This window comes from Lolium rigidum, unplaced genomic scaffold (assembly GCF_022539505.1).
Source record: "Lolium rigidum isolate FL_2022 unplaced genomic scaffold, APGP_CSIRO_Lrig_0.1 contig_9424_1, whole genome shotgun sequence".
Lineage (NCBI taxonomy): Eukaryota > Viridiplantae > Streptophyta > Magnoliopsida > Poales > Poaceae > Lolium > Lolium rigidum.
In genome coordinates this window covers 895,050-918,548 of record NW_025901530.1, presented here as the reverse complement: position 1 = coordinate 918,548, position 23,499 = coordinate 895,050, and the positions used below count along the sequence as shown (strand labels likewise).

General features: G+C 42.9%; 1 protein-coding gene across 1 annotated transcript in view; it reads right to left on the bottom strand.

The window, feature by feature from the left end:
* The window catches only part of LOC124682368 (ATP-dependent DNA helicase 2 subunit KU80), a 50,167-nt gene extending 35,169 nt beyond the window's left edge, over positions 1–14,998 (bottom strand). Inside the window, exon 1 of the mRNA XM_047217060.1 lies at positions 14,911–14,998. Within this exon, the coding sequence (XP_047073016.1) occupies positions 14,911–14,986 (76 nt within the window). The 5' untranslated portion in view covers positions 14,987–14,998. The remainder of the gene's footprint in view (positions 1–14,910) is intronic.
* Positions 14,999–23,499: the final 8,501 nt, after the last annotated feature.

The window sequence follows — 23,499 nt, the reverse complement described above, 5'->3', positions numbered from 1 at the left end:
TCTTTCTGAGGGAAAACTTGCTGCTGTACGCATCACACCTTCCTCTTGGGGTTCCCAACGGACGTGTGCTTCAAGCGTCATCAAGCTCTTTTTCTGGCGCCGTTGCCAGGGATCAAACAGGAAAATTACACCACAGAGATTTCTAACTCCCACGTCAACTGCACGCCAGCAGCTCTTTTTCTGGCGCCGTTGCCGGGGAGATCAAGACACGCTGCAAGGGGAGTCTCTCACATCCAATCTCTTTACTTTGTTTATTGTCTTGCTTTACTTTATTTTATTTTCTGTCTTGTTTGCTTTCTTTATATCAAAAACACAAAAAAATTAGTTACTTGCTTTATTTCATTTACTGTCTTATTTGCGTTCTTTATATCAAAAACACAAAAAAATTAGTTACTTGCATTTACTTTATTTAATTCAGTTTGCTTATTTTTATTACTGTTAAAATGAATACTCCTGAGAACACTAAGTTGTGTGATTTCACTAGCACCAATAATAATGATTTTATATGCACTCCTATTGCTCCACCTGCTACTACAGCAAAATTTTATGAAATTAAACCTGCTTTACTAAATCTTGTTATGAGAGAGCAATTTTCTAGTGTTAGTACTGATGATGCTGCTGCCCATCTTAATAATTTTGTTGAACTTTGTGAAATGCAAAAGTATAAGGATGTAGATGGGGATATTATAAAACTGAAATTGTTTCCTTTCTCCTTAAGAGGAAGAGCTAAAGATTGGTTGCTATCTTTGCCTAAGAATAGTATTGATTCATGGACTAAATGTAAAGATGCTTTCATTGGTAGATATTATCCTCCTGCTAAAATTATATCTTTGAGAAGTAGCATTATGAATTTTAAGCAATTGGATAATGAACATGTTGCCCAAGCATGGAAAATAATGAAATCTTTGGTAAAGAATTGCCCTACCCATGGACTGACTACTTGGATGATCATCCAAACCTTTTATGCAGGATTGAATTTTTCTTCAAGGAACCTATTGGATTCAGCTGCTGGAGGTACTTTTATGTCCATCACTTTGGGTGCCGCAACAAAACTTCTTGATGATATGATGATCAACTACTCTGAATGGCACACTGAAAGGACTCCACAAGGTAAGAAGGTAAATTCTGTTGAAGAAACCTCCTCCTTGAGTGATAAGATTGATGTTATTTTGTCTATGCTTGTTAATGGTAGATCTAATGTTGATCCTAATAATGTTCCTTTAGCTTCATTGGTTGCTCAAGAAGAGCATGTTGATGTGAACTTCATTAAAAGTAATAATTTCAACAACAATGCTTATAGGAATAATTTTGGTAACAACTATAGGCCATATCCTTCTAATAATGGTAATGGTTATGATAATTCTTATGGTAGATCTGTTTTTCCTAATGAGGAAAAGATGCTAGAAATTGAAAGAGCTACTAAGAGCTTTATGCAATCACAGCATGAGCAAAATTAATTGTTTACTAAAACTATGAATGAACAATCTGCCTTGTTGAAGAATATAGGGAATCAACTTGAAAATTTGAATATGGAAATTTCTGGTTTGCAAACTAAGCTTTCAAATGCTGAAAACCGAATCTCATACATGTCTGAGTCACAATCTTCTTTAATTAATAAAATGGCTGCTAAACCTGAGGATAATGATAACAAAATTGTTACTACAGCAAACGCTATCCAAGTTCGAATTAATGAAAATATTAGAATGATGGCTGAATTGCATGCTAGGTGGGAAAGAGAAGAAAAACTAGCTAAAGAGAATAATGTAGCTAAAGTTTGGACTATCACCACCACTAGTAATGTTAATGCTTCACATGTTGCTAAACCTCCTACTATCAATGGTAAAATAATTGGTGTTAGCAATGTTTCTACTTCTAATGCAAAGCGTGCAAAACTGCCTGAAACTGCTAAAACTGCTGAAACTGTTTGTGATAAAACTGCTGAAATTTTTCAGAATATTGGGGACAATGATCCCATTGCTTTAGATCATAATGGTTTAGATTTTGATGATTGCCACATCTCTGAAGTTATAAAGTTCTTGCAAAAACTTGCTAGAAGTCCTAATGCTAGTGCTATAAATTTGGCCTTTACAAAACATATTACAAATGCTCTCATTAAAGCTAGAGAAGAGAAATTAAAACTTGAAACTTCTATTCCTAGGAAGTTAGAAGATGGTTGGGAGCCCATCATTAAGATGAAGGTCAATGATTTTGATTGTAATGCTTTATGTGATCTTGGTGCAAGTATTTCGTTATGCCTAAGAAACTTTATGATATGCTTGACTTGCCACCATTGAAAAATTGTTATTTGGATGTTAATCTTGCTGATAATTCTATAAAGAAACCTTTGGGGAGGATTGATAATGTTCACATTACGGTTAACAATAACCTTGTCCCCATTGATTTTGTTGTTTTGGATATTGAATGCAATGCATCTTGTCCTATTATTTTGGGAAGACCCTTTCTTCGAACTGTTGGTGCTATTATTGATATGAAAGAAGGAAATATTAAATATCAATTCCCTCTTAAGAAAGGTATGAAACACTTCCCTAGAAAGAGAATGAAGTTGCCTTTTGATTCTATTATTAGAACAAATTATGATGTTGATGCTTCTTCTCTTGATGTTACTTGATTTACACTTTCTGCGCCTAGCTGAAAGGCGTTAAATAAAAGCGCTTATGGGAGACAACCCATTATTTTATTTCTGTAATTTTTGTTTTATATTTGTGTCTTGGAAGTTGTTACTACTGTAGCAACCTCTTCTTATCTTTACTTTATTGCATTGTTGTGCCAAGTAAAGTCTTTGATAGTAAGGTTGATACTAGATTTGGATTTCTGCACAGAAACAGATTTTTAGCTGTCACGAATCTGAGCTGTTCTCTCTGTAGGAGAATCTAAAAATTCTGAAAAATTTCGTGAGTAATCCTCAGATATGTACGCAACTTTCATTCAATTTGAGCTTCTTCATCTGAGCCAGTTAAGTGCCTCGAAAAAATTCGTCTTTACGGACTATTCTGTTTTGACAGATTCTGCCTTTTATTTCACATTGCCTCTTTTACTGTGTTGAATGGATTTCTTTGCTCCATTAACTTTCAGTAGCTTTTGGTAATGTCCAGAAGTGTTAGGAATGATTGTGTCCTCTATGAACATGTGAATTTTTGATTATGCACTAACCCTCTAAGGAGATTGTTTTGAGTTTGGTGTGGAGGAAGTTTCAAGGGTCAAGAGAGGAGGATGATATAATACGATCAAGAAGAGTGAAAAGTCTAAGCTTGGGGATGCCCCCGTGGTTCATCCCTGCATATTTCAAGAAGACTCAAGCATCTAAGGTTGGGGATGCCCAAGGCATCCCCTTCTTCATCAACAACTTATCAGGTCACCTCTAGTGAAACTATATTTTTATTCCGTCACATCTTATGTGCTTTACTTGGAGCGTCTGTGTGCTTTTATTTTTGTTTTTGTTTGAATAAATTCGGATCCTAGCATTCATTGTGTGGGAGAAAGACACGCTCCGCTGTTTCATATGAACACTGGTGTTCTTAGCTTTACTCTTAATGTTCATGGCGAAGGTTGAAACCGCTTCGTTTATTGCTATTTGGTTGGAAACAGAAAATGCTTCATGTGGTAATTGGTATATGGTCTTGAATAATTTGATACTTGGCAATTGTTTTGAGCTCTCAAATAGATCATGTTTAAGCTCTTGCATCATGTAGTTTGAACCTATTAGTGGAGAATTACTGTAGAGCTTGTTGAAATTTGGTTTGCATGATTGGTCTCTCTAAAAGTCTAGATATTTTCTGGTAAAGGTGTTTGAACAACAAGGAAGACAGTGTAGAGTCTTATAATGCTTGCAATATGTTCTTATGTAAGTTTTGCTGTACCGGTTCATACTTGTGTTTGCTTCAAACAACCTTGCTAGCCAAAGCCTTGTACTGAGAGGGAATGCTTCTCGTACATCCAAAACCTTGAGCCAAAACTTATGCCATTTGTGTCCACCATAACTACCTACTATGTGGTATTTCTCTGCCATTCCAAAGTAAATTGCTTGCGTGCTACCTTTAAAATTTCATTCCTTGTCTTTGCAATATATAGCTCATGGGAAAGTAGCTTAAAAACTATTGTGGTAAAGAATATGTCGCTTATGTATCTTATCTCTTAATAAGTTGCTTGTTGAGCGGTAACCATGTTTCTGGGGACGCCATCAACTTTTGTTGAATATCATGTGAGTTGCTATGCATGTTCGTCTTGTCTGAAGTAAGGGTGATTTGCCATGAGTTGTATGGTTTGAGTATGCATATTGTTAGAGAAGAACATTGGGCCGCTAACCAAAGCCATGTATCATGGTGGAAGTTTCAGTTTGGACATTAATCCTCAATCTCTTATGAGAATATTATCTGTTGTTGAATGCTTATGCATTAAAGAGGAGTCCATTATCTGTTTTCTATGTTGTCCCGGTATGGATGTCCTCAAGTTGAGATCTATCAAAAACGAGAAATCAAATGCGATCTATCTCCTTGGATCTTTGTACAGGTGACATAGAGGTACCCCTTTGTGATACTTGGTTGAAACATATGTAATGCAATGAGAATCCAAGCTAATTAGGACAAGGTGCGAGCACTATTGGTATTCGATGCATGAGGCTTGCAACTTATAGGATGTCTTATGCATAACACATATGAATTATTACTACCGTTGACAAAAAAATTTCCATGTTTTCAAAATAAAAGCTCTAGCACAAAAATAGTAATCCATGCTTCCCTCTGCGAAGGGCCTTTCTTTTACTTTATGTTAAGTCAGTTTACCTACTTCTTTCCATCTTAGAAGCAAACACTTGTGTCAACTGTGTGCATTAATTCATACATACTTGCTTATTTGCACTCATCATATTACTTTGTGTTGACAATCATCCATGAGATATACATGTTGAAGTTGAAAGCAACTGCTGAAACTTATATCTTCCTTTGTGTTGCTTCAAAACTTTCTACTAAGAATTTATTGCTTTATGAGTTAACTCCTATACAAGACTTATTGATGCTTGTCTTGAAAGTACTATTCATGAAAAGTCTTTGCTATATGATTCAGTTGTTTAGTCATTATCTTTACCATTGCTTTGAATCACTTCATTCATCTCATATGCTTTACAATAGTATTGATCAAGATTATGATAGTAGCATGTCACTTTAGAAATTATCCTTGTTATCGTTTACCTACTCGAGGGCGAGTAGGAACTAAGCTTGGGGATGCTTGATACGTCTCAAACGTATCTATAATTTCTTATGTTCCATGCTAGTTTTATGACAATAGTCACATGTTTTATATACACTTTATATCATTTATACGCATTTTCTGGCACTAACCTATTAACAAGATGCCGAAGCACCAGTTCCTGTTTTCTGCTGTTTTTGGTTTCAGAAATCCTACACAGGAAATATTCTCGGAATTGGACGAAACAAAAGCCCAGGGTCTTATTTTTCCACGGAGCTTCCAGAAGACCGAAGAGGATACGAAGTGGGGCCACGAGGTGCCGACACCATAAGGAGGCGCGGCCAAGGGGGGGCCCGCGCCGCCCTATGGTGTGGGGCCCCCGTGCCTCTTCCGACTCTGCCCTTCCGCCTACTTAAACACTCCGTCGCGAAAACCCTAGTACCGAGAGCCACGATACGAGAAAAGTTACGGAGACACCGTCGCCGCCAATCCCATCTCAGGGGATTCAGGAGATCACCTCCGGCACCCTGCCGGAGAGGGGAATCATCACCGGAGGGCTCTACATCACCATGCCCGCCTCCGGACTGATGCGTGAGTAGTTCATCCTTGGACTATGTGTCCATAGCAGTAGCTAGATGGTTGTCTTCTCCTCTTGTGCTATCATGTTTAGATCTTGTGAGCTGCCTATCATGATCAAGATCATCTATTTGTAATGCTACATGTTGTGTTTGGTGGGATCCGATGAATATGGAATACTATGTCAAGTTGATTATTGATCTATCATATATGTGTTGTTTATGATCTTGCATGCTCTCCGTTGCTAGTAGAGGCTCCGGCCAAGTTGATACTTGTAACTCCAAGAGGGAGTATTTATGCTCGATAGTGGGTTCATGCCTCCATTGAATCTGGGACAGTGACAGAAAGTTCTAAGGTTATGGATGTGCTGTTGCCACTAGGGATAAAACAACAATGCTTTGTCTAAGGATATTTGTATTATTTACATTACACACAGTACTTAATGCAATTGTCTGTTGTTTGCAACTTAATACTGGAAGGGGTGCGGATGCTAACCCGAAGGTGGACTTTTTAGGCATAGATGCATGCTGGATGGCGGTCTATGTTCTTTGTCGTAATGCCCTAAGTAAATCTCATATTAGTCATCATGATATGTATGTGCATTGTTATGCCCTCTCTATTTGTCAATTGCCCAACTGTAATTTGTTCACCCAACATGCTATTTATCTTATTGGAGAGACACCACTAGTGAACTGTGGACCCCGGTCCATTCTCTTACATCTGAAATACAATCTATCGCAATCATTGTTCTCTCGCTGTTCTTTGCAAACAAACATCATTCTCCACACCATACGTTTAATCCTTTGTTTTCAGCAAGCCGGTGAGATTGACAACCTCACTGTTAAGTTAGGGCAAAGTATTTTGATTGTGTTGTGCAGGTTCCACGTTGGCGCCGGAATCCCTGGTGTTGCGCCACACTACACTCCCTCACCAACAACCTTCACGTGGCCTTCATCTCCTACTGGTTCGATAACCTTGGTTTCTTTCTGAGGGAAAACTTGCTGCTGTACGCATCACACCTTCCTCTTGGGGTTCCCAACGGACGTGTGCTTCACGCGTCATCAGCAACTCTAAATCAAAATGTGCAACTAGTGCCATGATGATTCTGAAGGAATCCTTACATGAGACTGGAGAAAATGTCTCATTGTAATCTATCCATTCTCTTTGTGTAAATCCTTTTGCCACAAGTCGTGCTTTATACTTTTCGATATTTTCATTGGAGTCATATTTTATTTTGTAGACCCATTTGCAGCCCACTGTTTTGGCTCCTTTAGGAATATTCTCTAAGTCCCAAACATTATTGGCACTCATCGATCTCATTTTGTCTTCCATGGCCTCCACCCACTTTGATGAATCTGGGCTTCTCATGGCTTCTTCATATGAAGTGGGATCACCTTCCATATGAACTGTTTCTGTGTTGTAAAATTTGTAATCAGTCGAAATGGCTGATTTTCTAGCTCTTGTAGACCTTCTAGGGGCCTCATTCTCTGGAGCATTCTGTTCCTCAACTTGTGGCTCAGCTTCTTGAGATGGCTGTTGTTGCTCCCTTTCATGCTCAACGAATGGTTCATTCGGCTCCTGACGGACAGGTTCTGAATTTTCACTCATCGTTGTCATGGTTGGAGTCACAACAGGCGCTTGCACCACAATCGCATGGATTATCTGTGCAGGTGCACATGGTAGCGCAAAAAATGGCTCCTGAGTCATCGGATTAGGTGCATGCACCATCTTCTCCTCAAGATCAATTTTCCGAGCTACCATGCTCCCCCTCATCACTTCGTCCTCTAAGAAGACAGCATGTCTCGTTTCCACAAACTTTGTGTATTTATCTGGACAGTAGAAACGATAACATTTTGACTTTTCAGGATAGCCAATAAAATGGCAGCTGATTGTTTTGGTATCTAACTTTGCGATATTTGGATTAAATACTTTGGCCTCAGCAGGGCTCCCCCACACTTTCAGGTGGTTTAGAGAAGGCACCCTCCCTGTCCATAGCTCATACGGTGTTTTGGGCACCGATTTGCTTGGTACTCTGTTTAGAATGTGAATAGCGGTTTTTAACGCCTCAATCCACAATCCCAATGGTATGGTGGAATAGCTCATCATATTGCGCACCATATCCATAAGGATACGGTTGCGCCTTTCAGCTACCCCATTCTGCTGAGGTTCGCCCGGCATCGAGTACTGGGTAACTATTCCAGTCTCCTGTAAGAACCTTGCAAAAGGTCCAGGGACTTGGCCATATGGAGTATGTCGACCATAGTACTCCCCTCCACGATTAGATCTGACTATCTTTATTCTTTTATCATGCTGATTTTCAACTTCAGCTTTGAATATTTTAAATTTATCCAACGCTTTTGTTCTTTCTTTGATTGGATAAATATAACCATATCGGGAGTAATCATCCGTGAATGTTATGAACGAATCATAGCCATCCACACTTTTTACAGAAAATGATCCACATATATCGGTGTGAATTATTTCTAGCGTTGCTGTGCTTCGATTTGCACCCTTTTTAATTTGCTTTACAAATTTTCCTTTAATGCAATCGATGCACTGTTCTATGTCTGAGAATTCTAATGGAGGAAGAATATCATTTTTAACAAGTCTTTCTATTCTCCCCCTCGAAATATGGCCTAAACGACAGTGCCATAATTTCGATGATTAATCAGTTCTTTTTCTATTATTTTATTCTTTTTCCAACGTGGATACTTTCTCATTCACATTTCACACAGACAATACTTTTTCACGAAGGATAATATTGAAGCTCATTGTGAAGTAAAAGCAACACACACATAAGCATCATATGGCACACTTGCCATGTTCTTCCTGTCCATGTGTACTTTTCTGTCACCAGTTGCTTCAGCAGCTGGGTATCATATATCCTTTTTAAGTACTCCCAAAACAGAAGCACACTTTGCAATTGAGCCCACAATAGCGTTCTCAATTGTATTCTTTATAAATGGCACTTAGCCACTTTTTATTCTGCCATGCAACATCATCTTTCTTGTCATTTCTGACTGGATCTTTTGGTCTGATCGGCTGTGGGAACCCAGTTCACCTCAGCACAAATCGACCTTCTTTCTACATTCAGTGTAGTTGTCATCTCTAAGGGTTGGAACATCCTTAATGCAGCTCATCAAGTAGTACCCTCCTTTAAACCACAATGAAATGAGATCATAACAACAATTGCATGCAATAATCCAACGTTGGTCAAAATTAGAACATACAACTGTTTGTGCAATTAAAACTATATCACCGTTGGGCAGAAAATAGAGATAAATGCACACCTTATTGCAACAAAACATGATCATGTCATTAATAACGTTGGTCCAAAAATAACATAACCATATTTGTCATAATAATCACTTTAATCATTTCTTTAAAATTCTGATTATCACTTTTGCATTTTTTTCAAAATTAAAATGCATCTTTAACTATTTGAAGCGGAAACTTTGAATTTATTAAACTTTAAAACTTTCAGAAGCATCTCTGTTACTTTTTAGTTTCCTAAAACAAATATCTCGTTGGTTCAATTTGCTCAGGAAAAAAACTTGACAAAAATGCTTCTTTTACTATTTGCAACGGAAACTTTGACTTTAAACTGTTAACTCTTAAACTTTTTCAGAGGCATATCTTTCACTTTTCAATTCCTGAACAAATATTTCGTTGGTCCTATTTATTCAGAAAAAATCTAGACAAAATTAGGCCTAAAACTGCCCAAAACTGCCAAAAATGCCTCTGGAAATAATTAAACAGAAAACTGTACAAAAAAAACTATAAACTGTGCAGCCCCAAAACTTCGACGCGCGGCCCACAGCCCACACTGGCGAAGAAACTCTGTGCGCCGCTCGGGCGCGTCGCTTGGCGGCCCACAGCCGGCTCGCGAGTGGCAGCCCGCGTTGGCCGTCCGATCTAGATCAGACGGTCACGCGCCCTTATCGCCTCATATAAGAGGCTGCTTGGCCGAAAAACCCTAACCCTAAACTTCATTTCCCCCGGCCCCCTTTCTGTAGCTCTCTGTGGCGGCGGCGGCGGCGGAGAGGCTTCTCCTCCCGCCCGCGCGCGCGGCCCGGTAGCTCGCCGGCGACGGCGTGCCCGCCTCTTTTCCTTTACCTTTCTCTCCACACCACCTTGCCGGCACGATGCGCGCGCTCACTGGCGGCGGACGGCAGCAGCCACCGGCCGGAGGAAGACTGGCGGCGCCCCCCTGGCCCTCTTGCTGGCGCGTGCGTGCACCCGAGCGTGGGCGCACCGCTGGCAAGCGGCTCAAGTGGCGGCGCCCTTTTCTTTGCCGGCGCCATGATCTCGAGCAGCAGCAGCCCGAGGTGGGTCAGTGGTGGTGCGGTTTACTTTGCCGGCGCCACGACCTCGAGTAGCAGCAGCCCGAGGCAGGTCAGTGGCGGCGCGGTTTACTTTGCTGGCGCCACGGCCAAAAACAGCAGCAGCCGGTGAAAAATTATTTTGCAGCGATCTAGGGTTTGAATTTCTGTCGGGATCTCGAAACGATCTAATGTTTCTATAATCTTTTCTACCGATTTAAATCTACAACTATGCTCTGATACCAGTGTTGAATCTCTAAGATTAACTAGAAGTAGATCAACGTCGGTAGTATCTCTGTAAAAGATATGTTCATGTACTGTGAGAGGGAGAGAGAGATCGAGGGTTACCTTCACCCTTTGAAGAGGTACCGGAGGACGTCGACGGATCGGTGAGGGAGTGGTGGCGGCGGAGCTTCCCGTCGGCACTGTGCTAACCCTAATCGGTGGGTCTGTAGGTGGGGCGAGTGGCAGCTCCAGTCAACCTCGTAACCAGTGCCACCGCCCCCACCACTCTATATATAGCACAGGCGACAGGGGCCCACCAACCAGTGAACGGTTGGGCGCCCCCGATCAGGGCGCGGTCAAAGGGCACGTCGAGCCGTTGGGCTCGTACGTGGTGGAGATCAACCTAACATTGGCTACTTACCTACTAGAGGACCAATGAGTTGATGTCAGTGCATACAATCGAGCCTCTTATAAAGAGCAGCGGCTCTCTAAGCAAAACATGGACAGCTTACTCACCCTTTCATTTTCCAATCCAATGTCCTCAATTGTTTGCGATGCCTCAACACACTATGAATTTCGGTTTGATAGGTCTAGGCATAGGAGACAACAGGAATCACTGATGGAGAACCAGAAAAAACATAAGGAGGGTTATGTTGGTACGAGTTTCAACAAATCATTCTTTGCCGAGCCCGACAACACAAGTAGGGGCTCCATGATGAGTTTAGACTGGAGAGTTCATCACAGGGCTTACGGGAACGCAGCGGCAAATCAGCAATGCACTCCAGGTTGAAGCTGATGCATGTAATTCTGCCATTAAAGGAGCGGAGGGAGGAGCCTATGGTGGGGCGGAGGGGGACGGCGAGGGTTTATGGCGGCATGGGGTTCCTTCATTTGGAGGGAGCGACCAGTGCAGAGTTAGGCAGCGGCGCGACACGGGGACACGGCGAGGTGATGGGCTTCACCCATGTGGCCATGATGACCGCGTAGGAATCTAACTGGTTGGGCCAAACGGCCTCTGGTTCCAGTTTTTTTTCTTCTTTAGGTAACCTGGTTTATATATCATTGAAAAAAGTACCCATCGGATTCATATTAAATGACTTAACTTTTTTTGCGGGGCAAATGACTCAACTTTGTATAGATACGCATGCATCTGGTCTAAAAATTAACTAGATTCATATGAATCTAGACAAAATAGAGTTCATTAATATGAACCGGAGGGAGTAACCTGGTTGGATCGTCTCCTAGTCACGTCATTTCCATATGGCAGATCAGAACATATGTTATTTGGGGACTGCATAATCTAGACAAAATTAATTTATATTTGTTATTGGTTAGCTCTCGATCGTAACATATGGGAGATCAGAGGCATTATCGTGTTATCCACAAGAAGAAGACCAAGGTGCCCACACGGGGAGCCTCGATCACTCTTCAAGGTGAGAGGAAGCGGTATCTTGGCACGAGGAAAGACCCAGAGAAGGCGGCACATGCGTACGACTAGGTGACGATTCATCACTTAAGGGAACAGGCGAAGCTCAATTGGCCTGGTGACCGAGAGATCGCGCACCTCCTAGCGCCCACGGATATTAGATTCGCTACCAAGGAGAAAGAGAAGCAGCACCACCTGGACGAGAGGCAGTTAGCGTTGGAGCGCCGTGAGGACCCCTTGGTGCAGCATTACCGCGAGGATCCTGCAGTGATGACGTACAACCGCTAGTTCTTTGTGGGCTCTGAGGCGGGCCAGCACGACTAGGAGGAAGGTCCCCCCAGCATGGGCCAAGATACTGACTTGTTTAGTGACAACAAGTTCGACTTTGAGGATAGCGACTTCGACTCTGAGGACACCTATTTCTATGGAGGCGTTGACTAGAAGGTGCTCGAGGTGGTACTCGGATTGACTAGGATTTTTAGGATTAGCTTTAAGTTACCATGCTAGACTTTATGTTCTATCTTTGGATGTGTTTTTAGAATGCTCTATCTTTAATATGTAACTTTTCATTATGTAGTTTATCTATGTTCTATGTTTAATTAACATGTGCAAAGTAGTTTAAGCTTACTATGATTCATTCATGTGTATTGTTGTTAGTTGATTTCGATGATTATTTATGCTGTTTTAGGAGACATGGCGACATGCCGAACATGCAAAGGTGAGTGCATCTCTTGCTTGTCATAAAGCTCATTATTTAGCTTTATATGTGTGACGATTTTGAAGATTATCTGGTAATATTCTTTTCCATACTACTTTATATCCATTATTTGAAGTATATTCCCTTTTCTCACTATTCTTTTGTTTACGAATGCATAGATTGTTCCATGCAATGTTAAGTTACTGTTCGATAAAGTAGCCGGAGAGAGTGCACTTTCAGGTGCCTAGGTGGTACATATGACATTGTCGTGGAGAAAGAAGAGATATTGACACGCATGAGAGACGAAGGTTGGAAGCAATTCATCAAGCGGAATCATCTCATCGGAGGAGAAATGGTATGTTTTTCTTTGAGGGGATAAGTTGCGACCATTACTATTTTCTTTCTCACTAGAGGGGATGAAGACCCATATGATGTTGCCATTATTTCTTCAAGATGCAACCCGAGCGACTATGAGCATATCCGCCTCTTAGAGATCTTACTGGCCCCCAATTTCTTCATTGGGTACCATTTGTGATCCATTTGAAAAAATCAAATCTTGCCAAACACAACATGGTATGTTATTTCAAGTTACTTCTTCTACCCTTTCCTAGTTTCTTATCTTCATACATTGTACTTGTATTGGTCTCGTTTTCCTTATTACTCTTTTGGCATCCCATAAATTACGTAAGAAGGTGGTATTGAAGCATCCCATTCCCAACGATGGCTTGGTTGGATTGTGTGTTCAAAAACACTCTTCTTCAACAGGTTTGATAAGCACCATTTCGTACACCAACGATGAGCATGACAGCCTAATATTTAGAAAATCAACGTGGAGGACGTTCCATATATGAGAAGACGATCTACAAGTTGGAAAAGTCATGCTCATCTCCACTAAGACCATCACACACCCGATTTTGGACATTCTCTTTGTCACTGATAGCATCTAGTGTAGTTGGGCGGTGTGCCCAATTGTGGTGCTTCATTGTTTGTTCATGAACCAAGAGTACAATTGCTTATTGTTGTTGTTTGAACCAAATTCGTATGTTATTTAGTAATGGATTTGGTTAACCAATATGAAAGCTTGTTAACTGTGTTAATAATGTATTTCGGCTACGCTTCCTATATTTCTCTTTGTTGTCATCTTGAATAAAAGCAAGAATTTTGTTCTAATTAAAAAAACTAGTATTCGCGTGGCTTACTAACACACACGCCACTAGACCATTTGGCACATGTTGCATGTTTCCGGCATGCCACAAGTATGTCAAATATCCGTGGCACGCCGGAAACACGCCACATGTATCACATACCACTGATGCGACATTAGTGGCATGCCAAATCCACGCTACTAAGGGTGGTTTTATCATGCCACTACAAGGCTTTTCTCTACTAGTGAGTGGGATGATCGTCATTTGGTCAGATGTGAAATTTACTAGGAAATCTTAAGTAGTTATGAGATCAGACTCCATCACTATCGAAGCTTGGCGGCACCAACGAAGAACATGTCTCTAGAGAGGAAGCAAGATAATGTAAATTGAAGAAAGGAGTTGATGGTGCTAGTTTTATAGAAACGATCTAACAAGGAAACAAATGGACACTAAGGGGAAAAGAGAGAAAGGGAAAGCAATGTGAAACGAGCTGAAGGCCATCGAGCAACGAAAGCTACCATAGTGGAGGAGAAATTAAGTACTATTGGGAGCAGAGGGCGATGGCTAACAATTTAGAAGAGGATCAGAAGATCGTGTTTACAAGCATGGATGACCTAGATATCAAGCGCTAGAATGTTTGAGTGCTATGTTTGGGCACATCTTTAGCAAGGATGAGAGTGGGTTTATGGGCGGAAGTGGGAGTAGGTGGCATATATCATAAAAATGTGAATACTACTATATATGTTTTTTGGATGATCTGTACGTGTTGGTACAATACTCTTCGCAATCTTGATGGAGAGGGTGAAAGATCAATAAAAATCTGCCCTGTCCAAAATTAAGTGAAAATCTTGTTCAAAACTATCATAAGGTCTGTCCTGCTCGAGGATCAAGCTCATTACATAACCAAGGGATTCTCGGTTGTTGGCCTAGGGAAGGATCGGTGAGTTGATATCGCCACATACCATCGTGTCTCTTTATAATGAGCAATGCTTCACTAAGAAAAACATGGACAACTTACTCACCATTTATTTATTTCTAAAGATCATCCATTCATATGTTGTCTCATTTGTTATGCCTACTAGAGATTTGGATTTTAAGGCCGTAGGCATACAAGAGACCGGGAATTACAAATGGATTCTTGGAATTGTAACATGTGCCACCATTAGTCACATTCCTGCTAAGTGGCCGTCTTCCAGTAGAGAAGGAGGATTTTGCAAACTACGGAAGGCCACATGAACAAACCCTTCAGAAAACCTTTTCCCGCGAGCACACGAATCCTCATCCTCAAATAGGCCAAGCAACGATCATGTACATTACATTCACCAGGGGCAGTTCCTCTTGGAAGATTTTGAAGAGCATCTTTTGTTTCGTTCGTCAACAACTTTGATATCATGCTTAACCACCACATGCTAATAGCCCCCAAACCATGGTGCACAGCAGAATCAATAGCATTTGAATTGGGTAGTTTTGAATGGGAATAGCGTTTGTATATACTTACTGACGAGGGAATACCTCGGCAATGCCTACATATTGTAGACTTGGGTTTCGGGAGATAGCGACGATGGAGATTCCGGGAGCTAGATTAGGCACACGACGTACCCAGCTTCGGGTCCCCTCGGTGGAGGATCCCTACGTGCTGCTAGCAATCTACTATATGATCATAAGTCTGTTTACAGGGTGCCGCCATAAGCGGAGCTATGTTGTCTACTTGTTCTATCTTCCGTATTACCTCTCCCTTTTCGGGTGCCCTGGCTAGCTTTATATATGCAACCAGCCTAAGGTGTTACAAGAGTCCTAGTCGACTACTCCTTCGGGTTGCCTTGTTGGGCCTTCTCCATATTGGGCCGAGCCGATCCAGGTATACTAATAATGGGTACCCGAAGGGTATGCCCATGTCAGTAGCCCCCGAGTGTCTAGGGAAGTCGAAGACTTGCGTAGAGACTCCAAGCATAACCATCTCTGAAGTCGAAGAAAATACAAGGCGAGGTCCATGTCGTAGATCATGTGTAGCGTAGATGATGTCGACGATTCTTGAAATTATTTTCCTATCGGGTGCACGGCAGCGCTCCCGATGGGAGTAGCCCCCGAGTCTATGGGTAAGTGCTTGCACTTAGGAATAAACTCAAGTTGTACTACTCGATGAAGAACTTGGCTATATTTCTGGGCGCAGCCCCTCTTTTTATCGACTCCTGTTAGAGGACTTGATAAAATCCAGTGCTCCCGATGGGAGTAGACTCCACTTGAGCCGCAGACTCGAGTTGAGTCTATAAACCTTAATTGTCGTAGATGCTATCGAAGTTATTCTTCTATCGGGTGCGCGACCAGCGCTCCCGATGGGAGTAGCCCCCGAGGCTACAGCCAAGTGTTTGCACTTGGGTGTAGGCTCAACTTGCTTTTAATCGACTCCACAATTTTTCCTCTTTCTTGTATCTTATCGGGAGGGTGAACAATACTCTCGATAAGAGTAGCCCCCGAGCCTATGGGCAAATGCCTGCACTTGGGCATAGACTCAAGTTGTACTACTCAATAAAGAACTTGACTATATTTCTGGGCGCAGCCCCTCTTTTTATCGACTCCAGGCCGTTGCTATTTTTATTTGACATCCATATCTATATTGTGCAGGGATATTAGCAAATAGGGCTGGTTCATCCGAAAGCTCGGGTACCAGTTAATGCACTTGTGGCAATCCGTATAAACCTATTTCAAACTCGCGTCCCTGGACACGAATTCGGGATACTGGTGTAAGTTCGACATGTGCCGCTTAAGGTCTTACCATATGCCGAACCCCAGCAAAAGTATCGGGTCCACAGCGCGTCCGTTGGGATTTTTCTTCACATCTGTTGATGTGGAAAAAGTAGCAAAGCGCCGTCAGAGGCGGTGCCACGCCACGCAGGACAGATCATGGGGACTTACCTTCGCAAAGTTTTGCGGCATTCAGAGATTAATTCGCGACGGATGCGCTCCGAGAATATATTTGTCTAGTGCCTTGTTCGGCTGATGTAATGACCCATTATTCGGGCTCTTCTATATTTTCCGCGGCGTGATGGGATAGTCGAATATATTGGATTCTTCTATATTGTCGCCAGGCACATCGTCGATGCTCTTAATCGGAACAAATGACGAGTCAATGGACCCGGAGATTTGTCCACCTCTTTTTTTTTTTGGTTCCTCCTTGATGAAAATTTCGTCGAGTTCCTCCTTGAAGAAAATTTCTTTGGGTCCTTCTTGAGGACAATTCTTCGGGTCCTCCCTGAGGACAATTCTTCGGGTCCTTCTTGAGGACAATTCTTCGGGTCCTCCCTGAGGACAATTCTTCGGGTCCTTCTTGAGGACAATTCTTCGGGTTCTCTTTTGAAGAAATTTTGTCGAGTTCTCTCTTGAAGACAATTTCGTCGGGTTCTCTCCTGAAGACAATTTCGTCGGGTTCTCTCTTGAAGACAATTTCGTCGGGTTCCTTCCTGAAAAAGATTTCGTCGGGTTCCTCCCGAAGAAGATTTCGTCGGGTTCCTCCCTGAAGAAGATTTCGTCGGGTTCCTCCCTGAAAAAATATTTCGTCGTGTTCCTCCTTGAAAACAATTTTGTCGGGTCCCTTTTGGAGAAACTTTCTTCGGGTTCTCTTTGGAAAAAATTTCTTCCGGTTCCTCGCAGAATTTTTTTATCGAGTTCTTCGTTGATGTAGTTTTTCCTTGGCACAGTTCTTCTGTTGTCATCCTGAGATGCAGAGTGAATTTGTACAACGCAGCCCCCGAATGTCGGGTGCGGCGAAAGTAAATGATAACCAACTTTGTGTAAATTAAAGAAACACTTAGCTTATTGGGCACGACGAAATTGATGCGCGATGAAGTCTTCGAGTGCAGAAAAGAAATCTAGCCGAAGTAGAAACCACCAAATAGCAAAAGTGGATGCCGCCAAATTGTTGATGGAGAAACAGCCAAGCCCCCGAGCGCCGCTGAGGTGATGTCATGATTGCTATGTCGTAGTCGTGACCCGAGGCGAAGTTGTTGTCGAGCCCCCGAGCGTTAGCCGTGACGTCAAAATAAGTTGACGGAGTCGCGGCATCATATAAAGTGAAGCCATTTAGGATGAAGCCGTCGACAATAATATAATATGAATCCACCGAAAATTTACGCCATTAGAGATGAAATACTTGGAGATGAATCCGAGATGAAGTATTTGAGATGAATCCACATTGAAGATTATGCCAGTAAATATGAAGCATATATTGAAGATGAATCCGCCGATATCATAGAGGATGAATCCATTGACCCGAAGAAAATAAATCCAGTAATAATCATAGATGATAAATCCACTGACCCGGAAATGCGTCGGGTAGTATTGTATTAAAGGAAAACAATGACAACCTTATAAGAGGAATCCAAAGAATACAAATCCAGTAAGCCGAAGAAGATAAATCCATTAAGCCGAAGAAGATAAATCCACTAAGCCGAAGAAAATAAATCCACTGAGCCGAGGAAGATGTATCCAGAAACGAAGAAGATAAATCCACTGATCCGGAGAAAATAAATTCACCGAGTAGCCAAGTGTATTTGCGGTAACGATGTAATGGCGCAGCCCCGAGTGTCGGATGTATTTGCTGTAATATTGTAATGGCACAGCCCCCGGGTATTTCTGGTGTGGCGAAAGTAAATAACAATTAACTCTCGGAAGAGGAACACTTAGCTTTTTTTGGAGCCGATGTGGAAGCAGGTCGTGTGGCGGACACGGTCGGGTGAGTAGTCGATGTGACAGAGTAGTCGATGAAGAAGACGCAGTCGACGTGGTGGATCCTCGATGGGTGAGCCCCAAACGTGGTGATTGCGTAGCGGCGAGTCCGCGACAGCCGAGTAGTCGAAGTTTTATTCCGATTGGAAAAATAGCACCTGATGGTTCTGATGGTACTTCAGACTCGAATCCGCGGTTGTGGCGATCAACTCATGCCAAAACTGTTCGTTCTTCCTGGTACTTGCGTCAGCCAGCTAGTTGCCTTTTTCTTATTTCTGAAACTTGACATGATCTTGCAATCGTGGGCGGAAGTAATATACATGTACGGGTTAGATCTAATAAATTGCATAGATAGTCAATGGGAAAAACATGATATCTGGACTTGATCCATCCATCACCACGGAACATATAACTGATACGGAAACCAATCTGTGTATTCATGGCAGCTGACGCCCGTCTAGCCTTCACGTACTCATCGATTGAATCCTATTTTTCCGATCTTCACGTACTTATTGAAGTAGATGCATCTACGCAGGCATAGAATAGCACACACTAGAAGTAATCGTCTCAAGAGTAAATAAACAAGACGAAAGAATAAGATAGATAGTACCCGATAACTCTCTTTTACGAGCAGCTGCACATTGCCGCGCTGAAGTTGGTCATGGAGTTTAGCGGCCACGCTGCCACCTTGACGTAGCCGACGAAGTTGACCACGTTGAAGACGATCGAGTAGAACGGACGCCTTGTCGACTCCATGAATCGGTACAAGTTGCCGAGAAGCGCTAATATGGTGGTTTCCTCCTTGTACGACCCTGCTACGTATGGCGTTTCATCGGCTCCGGTCGCTGAAGTTGTCCTCCCATCCAATCTTGTATCAATGATATCAAAAAACACATGTCGTGTAGGAAGTTAGATTCAAATAAAATAATCAATAACCACCAAGGGAAAAAGAATAGATGAGACTAGATGGAATCTGTCGCGGAAACTGCACAGCCTTTACTCCTGCACAGCCTTTACTCCACGGATTAGATGGAATCTGTACTCCACGGTTGCCCACGTGAAACCGAGCATGTGTATGCACGAGAAAAGAATTTTTCTTTGAGAGAAACGGTGGTGCGATTCATGTCCGTGGATCGCAAACCGGCCACTGCCACAAGTCTTTTTCCCGATCGATCTTCAAGGCGCGTGCGTAGGCAGCGTTGATGTCGAGCTCTGGATGATTCGGTCTGGCTGTTGACGTAGATGACGAAGGATCCCGCCCGAATAACAAAATCCAGCCGCCGCGATTTCCCACGGACGGCGCCAATTGACGAGAGAATACCTCGGCAATGCCTACATATTGTAGACTTGGGTTTCGGGAGATAGCGACGATGGAGATTCCGGGAGCGAGATTAGGCACACGACGTACCCAGCTTCGGGTCCCCTCGGTGGAGGATCCCTACGTGCTGCTAGCAATCTACTATATGATCATAAGTCTGTTTACAGGGTGCCGCCATAAGCGGGGCTATGTTGTCTACTTGTTCTATCTTGCGTATTACCTCTCCCTTTTCGGGTGCCCTGCCTAGCTTTATATATGCAACCAGCCTAGGGTTTTACAAGAGTCCTAGTCGACTACTCCTTCGGGTTGCCTTGTTGGGCCTTCTCCATATTGGGCCGAGCCAATCCAGGTATACTAATAATGGGTACCCGAAGGGTATGCCCATGTCACTTACCTTCTTGCGCACGAGGGTGGAGCAGACGTTCTCGACCTCCTGAAGCGCCCGGTGCATCGACGGCCCCACGTCCAGCAGCAGAACCAGCCCTTCCTGAATCGTCAGTAAACAAAGGACATCACTATATGCAAAGAAGAATGTGCTGGGCGCGTGCATCTGTAAAATACTGTGTCTATCTATCTACACATGAGCAATCGAAAATGAGGTTCCCCCTCTCTTCTTCAAGCAGAGCTAAAAGTGGTTTCCATCAATCGCGCGGCACCAGGGCCTAGAGGCATCCAGGAGAACGGCGAACCCTAGCCAAACCCTAGAACGGTAAGGGCAGGGGGCCAATCGATGCTCAGAAGCGTCGCAAGCGAAATGGCCGCTGGCACCACTAGTAGACTAGGATTCGAGCCCCCGCGCGCGGAGATTGGGTGGGGGGAGGCGTACCTTGTTGCGAGCCATGGCGCCGGCGGAGGGGACGACGAGGGTTTATGCCGGCGTGGGGTTCCTTCCTTTGGAAGGTTGGAAGGAGAGGCGAGCGACGGCGACTAGTGCGGAGTCAGCGGCGCGACGGTGTGGGGATGGGCTGGGCTTCACCCATGTAGCCCGCGCAGGAATCTACTTGGTTGGGCCAAACCGTATAGACAGCAGAAACTTGTTTCATTTATTTCCATCCAGATGAATTTTTGGGTGCATGAGCAGGACGATGATCATTCGGTTAGATGTGAATTTTACTACTGTAGGAAAATTTTATTATTTATTATTTATTAGATCAGATGCTAAATAGAACCAAGTGTGAAATGGGTTGCCACTGCGCTGAAAAAGGCGAGTCTAACAAAGAAAATCATCCGCATTTTCTTTTGTTCATGGCAATAGTAATGTTTACACTAGAACAAATTCACTCTCCATGCAAAACCAGACAGCTCCAACGAGGAAAGACAGAAGGTAGATCATTATTGGTGCCATTCATCGAAATCTACCGGTCTCTAAGAGCACTGCTTCATTTGAAAAGAGGAATAGTCAAAATCCGTTGGATCCATTTCACACCAATCACTACATGCTACCTCCGCCCCTGAACATGTCTCTAGGGAGGAAGCAAGATAATGCATGGAAGTTGAAGAAAGAAGAAGATGGTGCTAGATTGCTAGAAATGATCTCAAGCAAGGAAACAAGTGTACACCAAGGGGAAAATAGAGAAAAGGAATAAATGTGAAATGAGCCGAAGGCCATCGAGCAACAAAGGTTGCCATAGTGGAGGAGAAGTTGAGCATCACTGAGCTGAGAGAAGTGGGCGATGAGCAAGAAGTCATGAGAGGAGCAGAAGATCGTGTTTACGAGCATGGATGACCTTGATATCAGCCGCTAGCATGTTTGAATGCTATGTTTGGGTACATCTTCGGAAATGATGAGAGCGAGTTTATGGGCGGAAGTGGGAGTAGGTGACATATATATGAAAATTGTGAATAGTATATATGGTTTTTGGATGATCTTTGTTGGTACAAAACTCTGCCCAATCTTGATGGAGAGTTCGAGAGATCAATTAAGTTTGGCCTTTTCAAAAACTAAATGAAAATCTTGTTCAAAACTATCATAACATCGGACATGCTCGAGGATTAAGCTTGTACCCAAAGGAGTTGTACGTTGTTGGCCTACCCAAGGACCGTTGAGTTGATATCACTACATACTATTGTGTATCTTATAAAGAGGAATGCTTCACGAAGCAAAAGATGGAAAACTTACTCGCCAATAATTTATTTCTAAAGAGTCATCCATTCCTATTTTGTATTATTTTTTATGTGCGCTAGAGATTTGAGTTTGAAGGCTCTAGGCATAGAAGGCACTGGGAATTACAAACGTATTGCTGGAATTATAACATGTGACACCATGTGTCACATTCCTGCCAGGTGTGGGTTTTCCGCTAGAGAAGTCGGACTTGGAAAGTAGAGAAGGCCACATGTACAAACTCGTTTTTTTTATCTGACATGTACAAAACCTTCAGAAAACCGTTGGACTCAAGCAAAACGGTCCTCGTCCTCAAATGAGCTGAGCAATGATCATGTACAAGACATTCATGATCAGAATGAGAAGTGTAGGTGGATCCTCAAAAATCGGTTGTTGTCAGCACTGTCGGATCGCCATCCAACATTAGGAAGCAGCAAGCAACAAAGTTTTGCATTTTCCTCCCTTAGTTTTATGAAATCAACCCGCAATCCCAATTTCTTCATTTACAATACCTACGGTCCCACTTTTCGTAAAAACATGCCCTACATGAACTATCCTGATCAGCCTTCAGATTTTCTCCTTCTGACAAGGGATCACCTCGTTAATGCATACGTATTGTAGACTTGGGTTTCGGGAGAGAGCGACGACGGAGATTCCGGGAGCGAGATTAGGCACACGACGTACCCAGCTTCGGGTCCCCTCGGTGGAGGATCCCTACGTGCTGCTAGCAATCTACTATATGATCATAAGTATGTTTACAGGGTTCCGCCATATACGGAGCTATGTTGTCTATCTGTTGTCCCCCTTCTATCGGGTGCCCTGGCTAGCTTTATATATGCAACCAGCCTAGGGTTTTACAAGAGTCCTAGTCGACTACTACTTCGGGTTGCCTTGTTGGGCCTTCTCCATATTGGGCCGAGCCGAGCCAGGTATACTAATAATGGGTACCCGAAGGGTATGCCCATGTCAGTAGCCCCCGAGTGTCTACGGAAGTCGAAGACTTGCGTAGAGACTCCAAGCATAATCATCTCCAAAGTCGAAGAACTACAAGGCGAGGCCATTGATCCGGAAAATACATCAGGTCCATATCGTAAATCATGTGTAGCGTAGATGATGTCGACGATTCTCGAAATTATTTTTCTATCGGGTGCGCGGCAGCGCTCCCGATGGGAGTAGCCCCCGAGTCTATGGGCAAGTGCTTGCACTTGGACATAGACTCAAGTTTTACTACTCGATGAAGAACTTGACTATTTCTGGGCGCAGCTCCTCTTTTTATCGACTCCTGTTGGATAACTTGATGAAATCCATGTGCTCCCGATGGGAGTAGGCTCCACTTGAGTCGTAGACTCGAGTTGAGTCTATAAACCTTGATTTACTTATCCGGAAATATATCAGGTCAATGTCGTAGATCATGTATATTGTAGATGCTATCGACGATTTTCGAAGTTATTTTTCTGTCGGGTGCGCGACCAGCGCTCCCGATGGGATTAGCCCCCGAGGCTACAACCAAGTGTTTGCACTTGGGTGTAGGCTCAACTTGCTTTTAGTCGACTCCACAATTTGTCCTCTATCTTGTATCTTATCGGGAGGGTGAACAATGCTCTCGATAAGAGTAGCCCCCGAGCCTATGGGCAGGTGCGTGCACCTGGGCATAGACTCAAGTTGTACTACTCGACGAATAACTTGACTATATTTCTTTATAGACCCGAAGCTTTGGGTAAACAACTTTGCTATATTTATTCGAATGAAATCTCCGTGCTTTTTT